Raw genomic sequence first — 14,505 nt, forward strand, 5'->3', positions numbered from 1 at the left:
TAAAACAAAATTTATAGTTTAACAAGTTTCTACAAAATAATAAACTATAAATCATAATCCTATTATATTTGGGTAAGAAAATAATGGTCAAATTGCACTAAAAACAAGTTGAGGTTTTAAGCACCAATTGTGTGGAGAAGCATAACGAAAACAATTTTAGGGGTAGATCAGTAATTAACCAAGCTCCATTTTACAGACTTGCCATCACTTCCCCGACCTCTCGCTCTATCCACCTCAAACAAACAATGTTCAGGTTAGCAATGGTGAAACCACTCGCAACGGTCTATTTCAAACCGCCGTTACTTCCCTCTCTTTTACCGCCAAAACAATTATATTTACCGCAATTTCCGAAAAAAATTCAATCCTTCACCTCACCGGCGGTGTCAAATTGTACCAATCTGAATAACAGTATTACAGCCGGTTCAGGTGCAATTGAATCTAATTACTTATCTTGCTGCATGCCGGAGAAAAATAATCTTAGAATCGCTGTCCTCCTTAGTGGCGGTGTCGATAGCAGCGTCGCTCTCCGTCTCCTCCGCGCCGCTGGCCATCGCTGCACCGCCTTTTACCTCAAAATTTGGTTCCAGGTATGGCGGTTTTTATATTTTATTTTATTTTAATATTACTAGAATTATTAGCTGGTTCTGATGAGTTTGTTTTGTGTAGGAAGACTTTGAGAATTTTTGGTCAGAATGTCCATGGGAAGATGATTTAAAGTATGCTAAAGCTGTTTGTGATCAGGTTTATTTTTTATTATTTTTCTTGAATTTTTAATTTAATTTTTCGCTAACGGAACGATGAGTTTGTAACTGTAATTAAATGTAATTGATTTTTCAGGTTGATGTACCGTTAGAAGTTGTGCATTTGACTGATGAATACTGGAAAAATGTGGTATGATTTATTTAACCTCGGCGTAGTAGTTTGTTGATGTAATTACAGTTTTATAATGGCTGGCTTTTGATAGGAGATTTTGTGGTTTGTGAAGTCATGAAAATTGGTGGTCAACTTTTCAGGTGTCTTACATTATCCAGGAGTATCGTTGTGGTCGTACTCCGAATCCAGATGTTCTCTGCAATACAAGAATTAAGTTTGGTATGTCTCAAAGGTAGATATTATAATTGAGTTAGTCTAATTTGGTGTTTGAGAATCTTGGTTTTAGTTTATAATTATTTTCATTTTAAAATCAGGTGCATTCATGGATGCTATCAATAGCATGCCGTTTGATTATGTTGCTTCTGGGCATTACGCTAGTGTCATCCACCCACCTGCAGATCAGATGAGTGAGCCATCTGCCTTGGAACTCTCGATGGACATGGTATGTATTTGACATGCACATTTGGTAACGTTTATTATGCTTATGTAGAGTCTGTGATTTGGATGGTTTGAATCACAACATTCACAAATCTAAATGATACCTCTGAATGAAAACCCTTGTGCTCAAAAGACAAATGTCAATAGGAGTTTGTTTAATTTGTTATATCTTTACTTTGAAACTTTGACACTAATCACTTGATTTCAAATGCTTAATAATTACTTTACGGATTTGTCTATTTTCTGCTGTCATATATTTTTGATTTCCACGTTGCAGGTGAAGGATCAAACTTATTTCCTTTCACATCTCTCACAGGCGCAGCTAAGGCGTCTAGTTTTCCCTCTCGGTGGTATTCCAAAGGTCTATTCAATACATTTTGTCATAATATCATATAGATGGTTTTCTATTGATTGTAGTGTTATTTAATTTATAGGTGAATTGCTTAGAATTTCTAGTGTTATTGAATCTTTCTAATGAGTTAGGTTGTGGTTATGATTTACAAGAACAAGCGCGATAGTGTATATGGCCGTTGTTGCATTGTAATTGCGCTAAAACCGCCAACACAAGTGACATAATTGCTGTTCTTTCTTGACTATATTATCTCTATTGCAAATGTTTCGTATAACAGTATAAGTAGAAATTATTGTAATTTGAAGTTTATGTAATTTGGATTTCTTTGAAAAGACTTGTTGTAGTTGCACCGTTTTGCATGTTTACTTTTGCCTATATTCTCATTACCTTTCCTAGTCAAAAGCATATGAAAATACCTTACGTTAACATTTTCAGTAAATCACATGATTTAACTTCTTCTGGTGCGGAAGGTCTCTCTGCCACAGTTTTTTTTTTACTATTCCTAATTTTCCTTTTCACCTAATGTTCTGCAGGATGAAGTTCGCAAACTTGCCACACTTTTTAATCTACCTAATAAAGATAGAAAGGATTCACAAGGAATATGCTTTCTTGGCAAGGTACTTCTCCAGAAAAAATTGTCAACCGCATTTCTAGAACAGGGAAATTTTCTCCAAAAAATTAGCCACATTGAAAATGTTCATTCTTATAGATAAAATTTAGCGAGTTTGTTGCAAGACATATTGGTGAGATGGAAGGTGTCATATTGGATGCTGATACAGGAGATTTTCTTGGCAACCATAGAGGATTTTGGTTCTACACAACTGGTCAAAGACAAGGTCTGCGTCTTCCTGGGGGTCCCTGGTATACTCTTGGACTATCCTTGGTAACTTTTTAATAGTATTTCAATATAGCCTTAGGGCTCTTCCTACCAAGTCTGATCATTCTAAAGCACAGATGTAGTATACTACCTGAAATTCTGTTTTCTTGTCATTGTCAGTTATTAGTGAGTTTTATGTGTTTTGGTCTGACCTACATTTCTTTCTTTTCCTGTTTTTTTTTTCTTGCTTTGATGTTATGTTACTACATATATTTCACTAAGTTTTTTTCAGTTGTAGATGAAATTTTCATGTGAACTATATTAGAGCTTTTCTTTGGTATTTTTCGTAGCTTTTTATGTGTTCCTCCTCTCATGCAGGTACGTTGTTGAGAAGGATGTGAAAAACAATGTTGTATTCGTATCAAGAAATTATTTCTCATTTGACAAAAGAAGGCGCTTCTTCCGTGTTGGCTCTTTGAGATGGTTTAATGGGCTACCTCCAAAGGAGACCAGCCAGCTCCAGTGTAAGGTAGAAATCCAGTTTCCCTTTGACTTGCAATATCACAGACCTTTTCCTTGGTATTTATTTGTAGTACTTGCAATAATTGGTTAGACTTCAACAGAGAACGATTTAACGTTTTATGACTGATGAGTGGTGATTTGAAATGTCTTTATCTTTCCAGGTAAGGCATGGCCCTGGATTTTATGATTGCAGTGTGGAAATAAAACTCGGTGAAGTAGACGGACAAGATGTTGCAGACGTCCAGCTGTCTGAAGATGATCAAGGTCTAGCAGCAGGGCAATTTGCAGCCTTCTACCAGGGAAGAACCTGCATTGGCTCTGGAGTTATCCTGGAGTCATGGGATGATCAAGGATTTCCTGTATGTGAAAAGGCTCTTGAACTTGCAAGAATGGAAGACAAATCAAAGCTCGGAAAACCCGTTAAAATAATGAATAAACCAGAGATTTCCTTAAAAGAGTCTGACAAAAAGGGAGGCGCGGAAACTGAGAAAATACTGAGTAATAACCACATCGCTGTCGTTAGTTAAAAGCAAAATGCTGCTAAATGGATCATGAATGATAAATTCGATATGACAAGTTTATATTGGATGCTCTGTTCTTCCTATGTATATGAGTTATTCCCAATGTACATTAATATTTTGTAATTTAAAATAGAAATTGATTTCTTTTCAGTTTAGTTTTTTTCTTTCCAATTTTAAACAGTTATTGCATTACAAGGCTAAAATTGCTTTCGTAACAGACACATTTGGTAGAGTGATCTCCAACATTAATCCTCGAAATTAGGCAAATGAGCAGTGAAATGTTACGTTTTGATGTTCTAATCAAATAGACAAAATTGGCAATGTTGGCACGCAATTGTTACCTATGAGAATACTAACTAGAAATGAAATGAAAGTGAGTTTGTTGAACCATGAAAATTACATGATCAAACTGCCGATTTCCGCAACTAAAGCCGTATAATTACCTTACTAGTTATGAAAAAAAAAAAACTTGCATTATATACCAAATCAGAAATCTTTGTGATGCCATTTGATCACTAATTCAATTCCAGGTACATTAATTTTTTCATTTATTAGTACAAAAAACTCCAATTTGATTTCTGAATCTTCTGCATTAATTTCATAATAAACAACAATTTCAGTTTTTGTGAATTCCACAACATCAATAATTACAGTTACCAACATTTTAATTTCTCCAGCTGCATTTAATCAAATTAAGAAACCCTAGACCTGGAAATTCAAGATGCTATATATATAGATATGAACTTTCTATAATTCTTCAAACTCATTAATTTCATAAACATGTATATATTCAGCTTTTACAAAGAATCATAACTCATTCTGATGCAGTTTTTTTCATGAATAATTTCTTACAGGCCACAAAAACTAGAGTCCAGCTTCTTTCTGAGAAGAAGCTGGTCAAGAAATTGCAGTACTTGGTACTGAGTTTGTGGCCTTGGCAGGTTGAGAACGAGTCCAGGAAAATGAGAGCGAAACCGATTAACTCGGGAAAAGCGATTCTGCTACTGTGCATAGCGAGTTTTATAGCGGGATCGCTTTTTACGAGCCGGACATGGACTCATCATCCTTCTCAGTCTAAAGATCATCAGATTCCACTCATTCCTCATTATGTCAACAAGATTCAGGAAGTCAAACCTGACTGTGATCACAAGCGAGTAAGTTTCAAAATTGAGTCAACTCACGAGCTACTTGGTATTTACTCTGATAATATATACTCCAAATCAACTCAAAGTTAATCGAGTTTGAGCTACTTGAGTCAATTACCGAGTCAAATTTAAATATCATGATATTCATAAATATGCTCGCAAATACGAAATATATATTTTTATGATGATATCCTTACTTTTAGATTATTAATCAATAACCAAGTCAAGAAGAGTCAAACTCGAGTCTCAATTATTTTATCAATCTCAAGCTCCTAAAAAAATCTGATTGAGTAGAATTGAGTTTTAAGTCTTGAATTTTAGAGTCGAATCGTGCTTGAATTTTACAATATTTTGACTCAACTCGATTCGACCATTCTTTACGCATATATTGGTTAATTAATTCAATTTTTAGCTTAAAATATATGACATGTAATTTTTACAGAAACTTGTTGAAGGACAACCTGGTGATATCATGGGAGAAGTCCAGAGAACCCATCAAGCTGTGAAGTAAAAATAATTAGCCCATAAATTCTTACTTAGTTTAAAATTCTAAATCGTGATTATTCCAAATTAACACTATATAAACACATTACAATTACAGGTCTCTGGAGAATACAATTTCTACACTAGAAATGGAATTATCAGCAACCCGAACGAGTCAATCTAATGCAGAAAACCAGAACAGCAATCAAACTCTACAAAAGGCATTCGTCGTGATCGGAATCAACACAGCATTCAGCAGCAGAAAACGGAGAGATTCCGTTCGTCAGACATGGATGCCAAAAGGTCTTCTTCTAGGCAGCACGAACCCTTCATTCAATCAACATTTCTTGTTTCGCAAGAAACTTCATTTTTACATAGAAAACCTTAAAATAACGTTATTTATAATATGCAGGAGATAAGTTAAAGGAACTGGAGAAAGAAAAAGGAATAGTGATTCGATTTGTGATCGGACATAGCGCCACACCAGGCGGAGTTCTTGATAAAGCGTTGGATTTAGAAGAAGAAGAACATAAAGATTTTCTGAGACTGAAACACATTGAAGGATACCATGAACTTTCTACCAAAACAAGAATGTATTTTTCTACTGCAGTTTCTATTTGGGATGCTGAGTTTTACATGAAAGTTGATGATGATATTCATCTTAATTTAGGTAATAATTAATTAAATTCCGTGTTTTATTATACTAATTATTGAATAATCAATAATATATATTGGATGTGTTGTAGGTACACTCGTTACCACTCTAGCAAGATACAGAGCCAAGCCTAGAGTATACATTGGATGCATGAAGTCTGGACCGGTTCTCTCTAAAAAGTACACTTCATATTATTTAGTACCTACGAATAGAAAATAATGCAATTAAATAAATCTAAGGGTTAATTATTCGAGTTTAGGCCGAAATTACGGTTTCAAAAAACGGTAATTTTGATCTAAACGTAAGGATGGTAGTGATTAATTCTAGTTTTAGGAGGTTTAATTTTTTTTCTTTATATGATATTCATATTCATATTCATATTATTTTAAATGCAGGGGGCTAAAATACCATGAGCCAGAGTATTGGAAATTTGGAGAAGAAGGGAACAAATACTTTAGACATGCAACTGGGCAAATTTATGGGATTTCTAAGGACCTTGCTACATATATTGCCATTAATTTGTGAGTTAAATCTTAATGTTAACTCTAATTAATCATATTTTACTCATTATATTCACTAATTAAGTTAATTTTATAATTATTTTTTTCATGGCAGGCCTATATTGCATAGATATGCTAATGAAGATGTATCTTTGGGAGCTTGGTTTATTGGGCTGGAAGTTGAGCATGTAGATGAGCATGCTATGTGCTGTGGAACTCCTCCAGGTAATCATAATTCTGTAATTAATTAATTAATATGTGATGTATTTTAAGTTAAAAATAATATGACCAATATGAAATTGATGTCTTGTCAGATTGTGAATGGAAGGCGCAAGCCGGAAATGTGTGTGTGGCGTCATTCGATTGGTCATGCAGCGGAATATGCAAATCTGTTGAGAGGATGAAACAAGTTCATGAATTTTGTGGAGAAGGAGAGGGTGCTGTTTGGAATGTTGATCTCTGAATTTAAAGAGAGAATTAAGTATTAATTTTTGTTTTGCACTCTTAAGGAAATGTACCACGATACGCTTTATTTGATTTGGCTGCTATTAGATTCAAGTTGGTTTTTCTGATTTTGTTCCAGGCATGTATGCTCAATTTGATATAGCAACAAATAATAAAAATAAACCAACAATTATTAAATTGGTAAAATATCTTTAAAACAAACAAAAAAAGACTATTTGGTAAAGATCAGTATGAAATTAAATTAAATTTAGGGTACTAATTTGAAACTAGAAACAAAAGTTTTGGGTACCATAAATGCTACTGCAAGTCTGCAATGTTATGCAAACTACTGATAACTAGTTAGTACAGCATTCATTCTTTTTCTCCTTTAGGTGGTGGCTGTGGTAAGACCCGGCGTGTTTTCTGCGGTGGTTGCTGCCGGAATGTCCGGTTATTCTGCGGTGATTGCTGCTGGAACGGCTGGTCATTTTGCAGTGGTTGCTGCTGGAGCAGCGGGTTATTCTCCGGCGGAAATGTAATAATATCTTCTAGACTTGCCATATTAGAGCCTGCACTCTCCTGATGCTGATATGGACTTTGTTGTGCGTGCAGTCTGCTGATCTCATTATTATTATGATGATCATAAAAGTCATAAACAAATCCAGAAGGAGGTAGCTGTATCAGATGATTATAATTGTTGGCTACTGCTGGCTGTAGTTGATCAATGTAGCTGTAACTGCTTCCAGGCGGAGGCGGAGGAAAATCAGCGGGTGGCGGGTGATCAGCGATAAATCCTGGATTATCATGGTCACCAAATGGAAGTACTCCGTAGCCTGCCGAATGAGATTCAGAGTAGAATTTTTTGTTCATGGCCGTAGGAATTATTATCATCACCAATAATCTCATGATGACTTAACACATCTATTATATGGGATAATTATTCATATTTGAAACAATAAAAAGTCGTAGTTGAGGCCTCGTCTAAGTGTCTAGACTTTTCAAGTGCTTCCATGAGATTTCAGTTTCAAGCATTAGTGCCGCCAAATTAAGGCTTAACAAAACGCTTGCTCTTACACCAGATATCGTGAAGGGCTCTCAAGCACTCGGATCAGTTTTCAATATTCTCCATAGAAGAACAGCTATAGATTCCGATAATCCAACATCAAATATATCAGTTTGGTTTGGTTAAACAGTTTATGTAGCACAGCCCTAGCCCAAATATACGCAATGTATAGTAACATCCAAAACTAAAATAGAAGTAGAATTCACGCGGAAACAGTGAATGAAGCAAAAGAATGATTATGCTATTTGTCCAAAACAAATGCCTTCAAAATCCTTTGAAATAAATAGAGTTAAAATTCAAACACTAAATCTTGGAAACATTTGTAAAACAAGGTTGGAGTACAAGAACATTAAAAAAAGGTAACCATACATGAAATGGAGTAAACAAAACTTTCGGTTCATAAAAATACGAGGCTATATGAAATTATCGCTTTCCACCACCACCGCCAAGCTTGGGACCCTTTGATGCAGCGCCTTTAGACATATTACCCTTGCCCTGGGTCTTTGTCTTAGAGGCCACCTCAGCTTTCTTGGCCTTCTTTTCATCCTTGGTTTTCTTGATTCTCTCCTTGATCTCACTGAAATAAGCAGGAATTCGTCAACAACGATCAAATCACAAGAGACTTTTAGTGAGTTAATTTAGCAAACTAAGAGTAAAAATAACAATTCATGCTTTTAAATAACATACCGCAAAGCAGCTTCACGAGCAGCATCTCGAACCTCTGGCTTCTCAGCTCTCTTTTTCTGGATGATCTCCAATGTAGTACCAACTATAGACCTTGAGTATGGCTTCTTGGCAGTTCTGCGCTTCTTCTTAACAGACTCAGCCGCTATGTCCTGTAAATAGAAACGGATTAGCAACTCATGTATCGTGCATGAGAATAAAAATTCAAAAGCATGAATACCTTCTTGTGTTGCTTCCTATACATGGCTGTCCAGGTAAGCTTCGATGGCTTCAAACGATTGTGGAAGTATCTCTTGCATTTAGAATTGGCAAAGAGGAAAACCTACGATTGAAACGGAAAAACGCCAATTTTAGGCAATCATCGTGCTAATGAAGACTTCAATACTCATTAACTTGCTAATAAAACACAACATAATATAGTTAGTCTGCTAAAAGTAGTATTCACCTGAGAATCGGATCGAATAAATCTGATACCCTTGCCAGGGTAAATCTTGGCACCGCTAAAACGGCAAAGCTCAGTCCTAAAATATGCCATAAACAAGTAGCATTATAGACAATAAAATACTTAAAAACACAATAGTAATAAAACAAAATAATCAATGCAGTGCAACATTCTAAACCCTAATTCAACACAGAATGTAAAATTCAGATAATGTTTTAGTTTCATTAACAAATATTATTAAACTAATAATATTAATCACAATCAAAAAATAATAAAATAATTCCAGATAGAAGAAATGAACAAATTCAGCAATGAATCTCCCAACAAAAAATTGTTTAGCTTATTCATATGATGAAGAGAGACGTACTTGAGAACCATGACCAAAGTTTGATGACAATAATGGCGTCGCCGCTCCGGTGGTGCTGCAGCTGATGCTCAGAGAAACCCTAACCCACCCTTCAATATAATGTCGTTTTGATTTATGGGCTTACATACTCCCTTTATACTATCCAATGGGCCCTGGCTCGTGTAATTTTATTTTTATCAAAATAGGGCTAGTGAACTTTTATTGTTAGCAATATTAAGTTCTTGATTTTTTTAACCTTTTATTATAAATTTTTTATAATTAAATTAATTAGTCAGATGATAGTACACTTTAATTAATGTATTATGATGTTTAAGTTATGTGAAATTAAACTAATAATAAAATTATAATCAGGATAAATAAATGTTGACAAAAAACTTAGTATCATACGATTTATATGAAATTAAATTAATGATAAACTTACCCGAAAAATTAAGTATAGTTTAATTATAGGAGCACAATGATAGTTATAATATTTGAATAAATAAATAATTTTAAGAGCTTAATAATTCAATAATGAAAAAAATATATTTAGCTATTATGTAATATTTCTTTATTCAAAATTATTTAGAAATGAATTAGTTGTAATTAATTGGTGTAATCGTAAAACATATTACAACGTCCATATCAATATTTTTATCAAAAGTTGTTCGATATCCTGAATAACAAAAAAATATTTTAGTTTGTATTTTAAATTGTCAAAGTTGAAATATCATGTTAAAATTATAAACTACACTAAAGTTCAATTAGACTTTAAGTTAGATATTAATAATTTGGAAATTAATATGAAACCATAACAATTTTGTTTTGCACTTTAAAAAGATGTACCACGATAGCCTTTATTTGATTTGGCTATTACCAAATTCTATTTGGTAAAAGATTTTCTCTGGTAGGTGATATCTTAATCAAATTAGTAACGTAAATTGGTACTCAAAAAATTCATTAATTTGTCCAAGATCATTATGAAACTAAATTCAATTTAGGGTACCAATTTGATACAGAGTAAAGTTTTATGTACTAAACTGAAACTAGAAACAGAAAATTTTGGTACCATATGGGCTAATAACCCTCATAAGTCATATCTGCTGTTGCAATGTTATGAAACTAACTGGTAAGTAGTTATTACAGGGCTATAGGCTACAACATTCAGTCTTGGTCTCCCTTAGGTGGTGGTTGTGGTAAGACCCGGCGGGTTTTCTGCGGTGGTTGCTTCCGTAATCGCTTATTATTCTGCATTGGTTGCTGCTGGAATGGCTGGTCATTCTGCGGTTGTTGGGGCTGGCTAGAGCCTGCACTTAGCTGGTGCTGAAATGGACTCTGAGGATGCTGATACGGACTCTGAAGATGCTGATATGGACTCTGCTGATGCTGTAAAGGACTCTGCTGATGCTGTAAAGGACTCTGCTGGTGCTGATAAGGACTCTGTTGATGCTGATATGGACTCTGCTGATGGTGAAATGAGGGTAGTTCGTTGCTTGTCGGAGGAGATTCAAGGTAGAATTTTGGTTTGGAATTATTATCGTCGCCAATAATCTCATGATTATCGCCCATCTCCTCAGCTGGATCTTCAATTTCCTCATTATCCTTAGCTTCTTGATGTCTAGTCGCAAATTTGTTAAAAATCTTGCACAACACTGAATCATCCAACTGCCAACAAAATAATAATATCAAGTTAAACATAAACATTAACAAAATATATTTATACATACACATTAGGGAAAGAGTATTTACCCTCATATTAGGATTTCCGGTGTCCGGGTTGATCTTTGGCACACGAGTCGGAGGAGGGTTTTCGAGTCTGAATTCGTGCATAATCCAGTCAGTTTTATCACCCTTTGGAGGTTTTCCCATGTAGAAAACAAGAGCTCTCTTCCTTCCAACTACAATACCTTCATGCCTTATAAATTTATCGCCTCCGGTCGCTTTCCAGTACCCGCCGCGGGCAGCTCTATTCGGTCTCAGTCCATTCTTGTACTTCCTGTCCCTTGGTGTGAAAAAGTAGCATTCCTTCTCTCCATAATCCAAATATGTATCTAACGAACACAACATATAATTAACTTTATCAACTACATTCTTGAATCTACGAATATATAACTATAGTTAACTTTTCATAAAGATTAATTTTTAATCACATTGACAATTAAAAAAAAAACAGAATCCGCAAGAACTTCAAGGTTGAATTAATAAAGATTAATCATAATCACACCGACAATTTAAAGAAAATAACCTGAAAGAAAGATTAAATTTATAAAGATCAATCATAATCATTGACAATTTAAAGAACTTGCAAGATTGAATTTATAAAGATCAAACATAATTACATTGACGATTTAAAGAAGTTCAAGATTGAATTGTTTTAAAGATCAATCATAATCACAATAAGAATTTAAAGAAAAGAAAGGAACTTGCAAGAACTTAAAGATTGAATTATTTAAAGATCAATCATAATCACAATAAGAATTTAAAGAAAAGAAACGAACATGCAAGAACTTAAAGATTGAAGTTATAAAGATCAAACATAATCACATTGACAGTTTAAAGAAGTTGCAAGAATTTAAAGATTTTAAATTTTAAAGATCAACCATATATAATGACATTAAGATTTTAAAGAAAAGAAAAGAACCTGCAAGAATTTCAGGATGGAATTTATAAAGATTAACATCCATGATCTTGTGTGGAGGCAGAGGTTGATCATAAACTTTCTTTTGCAGATATTCAAGAATGAGCTCGGCATCAGTAGGGCAAAATCTGTAACCAGGTGGATGAGTTTTGAAGTGATCCAAATGTTGATCAGTAGGACGAGGCAAATTAGATTGAATTGGTGGGTTGGGTTGATGAGACTGAGACTGTTCATTTCGATTGTTAAACATTGTTTTGATTGTGTTTAATTTTGAATTTAAGTGAAACAATGTTTTTCTTGGGATCTTTTAATGAAGATGAGAGGATAATTTGTAGTGTTGTATATTTAGCAATCAGATTATTCTTAAATATAAATTCTAATCTCTATTTTGTTTTAGGCTTAATTCCTCAAAAAAAACCCACCTTACATTTTTTTCGTTTATACCCTGACTTTGTAAAAACACCATTTGTACCCAATTTTGAGGTTTTTTATGTTTCATCTCTACCCAAAAGTATTAAATTATACTCTTTTTATTTGAAAAAAAGTTTAAAACAATCCTTCATTTTTAACTTATATACTAATTAGATATTAATATTATTAATAGTACAAAAATACCATCTTCTTCAAAAAGTTAAAAATAATTATTTTTTTAATTTTTTTAAAAAATATTTCCGATAAAAAATTAAAAATAATAATAATTTTTTAATTTTTTTATTTTATAAAATTAAAAAAATCAATTAATTATTTGGATTTATTTGATTATTTTTTAAGTTTAAGGATTTATTTGTATTTTTAAAAATAGAAAAAAGTATGTTTTAAACTCTTTTCCAAATGAAAAGAGTACAATTTAATACTTTTGGGTAGAGATGAAATATAAAAACCCAAAATTGGATACAAATATTGTTTTTACAAAGTCAAAGTATAAACGAAGAAAATGTGCAAGGTGGTTTTTTTTAAAAGAATTAAGTCTTTGTTTCACTATCTTTTAGTTAACAGTTTATAACAAACTGTTATCTTTACAGTAAAAAGAAACTCTTATCTTTTAACTGCTATAACTAATTAAGTTAATTTTATTTTTCATGGCACTAGCTAAAGCTAAATTGACGAAATTGATTTTTGCTTTGCATCTTTGATTTGGCTATTATCAAATTGGAGTTGGGTTTTCTGATTTCAGGAATGCATGCTCAATTTAATATAGCAACAAATAATAGAAAATGAACCAACAACTATTAAATTGGTAAATAACTTCAAAACAAAAAAAAATCCATAAGGATCACACACCTATATTTGATCATACAATCCGATTACATAAAAAGTGTCAAACCGAAAATAAGCGACTCCTTAAAAAATCTAAATATTCGGAGCAAATCCAAAAAAATGCACATTCGTCATAAAATATTTCTATGTGCTAATATACGTAATGCCAAATAGCTGCCAAGAAGTACAAGTCAAAAAATACAATATGAGCCCTAGCCCCGGCTTCATATATAATTATTCAAATTTGTTATCCGTAAATTGGTTATTCCTGTAACGACTCATGAAAGGTATAATAAATATACTTTATCTTCATATTGGATTGAGAGAACGAAACCGGAGAAATCAAAAATGCTATTTCGGAAAGAGTCATTGAACCAACCCAATGAGCAATTGAGGGTTATATGGACAGACAACAAAAGACTGGAATCATTTAACAAATACTAGTATGAACACGATAGGAGAGCAAGCTTATGAGAATATCTTCTTTTTTTTAACTATATTATAAGGCCCAATACGCAATAGGAAAATAACTTCATTTTTTATGTGCGAATGTATAGAGATTTGTTCATCATCCAAAGCTCTAATTGAAAAATTGGATGAAATCAGTCGGTTCAATCGATTTGAATGGAAATTAATGGCCAGATTGGGTTTATTCGCCTAAAATTGGAAGATTCAACCAACATAAACTAAAAAAAGTTGCATGAACTGGCAAACTATTAAATTGGAGGAAAAGTAAAAACCAACCGATTGTTAAAAAATTGATTAAATTTTTATTTTTAAAAACTAAATAAAGTGTATATATAGGATCTAATTGTATTCTTTTTTATTATTATAAGAAAATTATGAATGTATTTATTTTATTTCACCAATTCAACCGATTGTGGACACTGATTTTCCCACCGGTACGAGTTTTAAGACTTCGATTCAAAATATCAATTTGTAAGCGTTGGACTCTATTTATTTTATCTTATTTATATTAATTATTATTTTAATATACAGTCGACCCTCTAATAGTTAATATTCTATAAATTAATAGAAAATTGAGAGAACCAACTTCCTTCCACGTCGGATAATTAATAATTCTATTATTTAATAATTAATAAGATTTAAAATATATTCTACATGGATATTAATTATTAGAGAGATTTTTTTAAAGAATTATATAACAATTGATGATTTATTTGAGGCAATACTAACCTTAATTCATAAAATGAACGTTAAAATACCATCAAATTATGACTTTCTTATTATTTTGAGAAATTTTAAAAGAAGTTATTAGATAAACAAATTAAAGTAAGTAAACTATCTCTAGAATAAAAAATATT

The 14,505-nt window shown here is 32.8% G+C and overlaps 4 protein-coding genes across 5 annotated transcripts; 2 read left to right on the top strand and 2 right to left on the bottom strand.

The window, feature by feature from the left end:
* Positions 1-226: 226 nt before the first annotated feature.
* LOC126673505 (uncharacterized) lies at positions 227-3,673 on the top strand. Its single transcript, XM_050367675.2, has 10 exons — positions 227-587; positions 667-741; positions 838-891; positions 1,014-1,092; positions 1,188-1,315; positions 1,589-1,672; positions 2,197-2,280; positions 2,373-2,524; positions 2,859-3,009; positions 3,164-3,673. Exons 1-10 carry the CDS (start codon positions 246-248, stop codon positions 3,527-3,529), a joined length of 1,515 nt encoding a protein of 504 aa, XP_050223632.1. The 5' UTR covers positions 227-245; the 3' UTR covers positions 3,530-3,673.
* A 274-nt stretch (positions 3,674-3,947) lies between these two features.
* LOC126673509 (probable beta-1,3-galactosyltransferase 8) lies at positions 3,948-6,878 on the top strand. The gene is made up of 9 exons (XM_050367679.1): positions 3,948-4,053; positions 4,378-4,677; positions 5,111-5,175; positions 5,270-5,454; positions 5,564-5,821; positions 5,898-5,985; positions 6,202-6,327; positions 6,422-6,531; positions 6,621-6,878. The coding sequence occupies exons 2-9, from the start codon at positions 4,486-4,488 to the stop codon at positions 6,767-6,769; spliced, it is 1,173 nt and encodes a 390-aa protein (XP_050223636.1). The 5' UTR covers positions 3,948-4,053; positions 4,378-4,485; the 3' UTR covers positions 6,770-6,878.
* Positions 6,879-8,033: 1,155 nt separating this feature from the next.
* Positions 8,034-9,430, bottom strand: LOC126673513 (60S ribosomal protein L24-like). 2 transcript variants are annotated; one of them, XM_050367684.2, is made up of 5 exons: positions 9,307-9,430; positions 8,943-9,018; positions 8,718-8,819; positions 8,501-8,649; positions 8,034-8,390 (listed from the first exon to the last, which is right to left on the bottom strand). In XM_050367684.2, exons 1-5 carry the CDS (start codon positions 9,315-9,317, stop codon positions 8,237-8,239), a joined length of 492 nt encoding a protein of 163 aa, XP_050223641.1. In that variant the 5' UTR covers positions 9,318-9,430; the 3' UTR covers positions 8,034-8,236. The 2 variants fall into 2 exon arrangements, with proteins under 2 accessions (XP_050223641.1, XP_050223640.1); XM_050367683.1 differs by lacking the exon at positions 9,307-9,430 and having other exon boundaries at positions 8,943-9,047.
* Positions 9,431-10,240: 810 nt separating this feature from the next.
* Positions 10,241-12,291, bottom strand: LOC126673511 (NAC transcription factor 32-like). Its single transcript, XM_050367681.2, has 3 exons — positions 11,927-12,291; positions 11,035-11,336; positions 10,241-10,950 (listed from the first exon to the last, which is right to left on the bottom strand). Exons 1-3 carry the CDS (start codon positions 12,171-12,173, stop codon positions 10,450-10,452), a joined length of 1,050 nt encoding a protein of 349 aa, XP_050223638.1. The 5' UTR covers positions 12,174-12,291; the 3' UTR covers positions 10,241-10,449.
* Between the last annotated feature and the right edge of the window lie 2,214 nt (positions 12,292-14,505).

Source organism: Mercurialis annua, linkage group LG3, assembly GCF_937616625.2.
Source record: "Mercurialis annua linkage group LG3, ddMerAnnu1.2, whole genome shotgun sequence".
Classification (NCBI taxonomy): domain Eukaryota; kingdom Viridiplantae; phylum Streptophyta; class Magnoliopsida; order Malpighiales; family Euphorbiaceae; genus Mercurialis; species Mercurialis annua.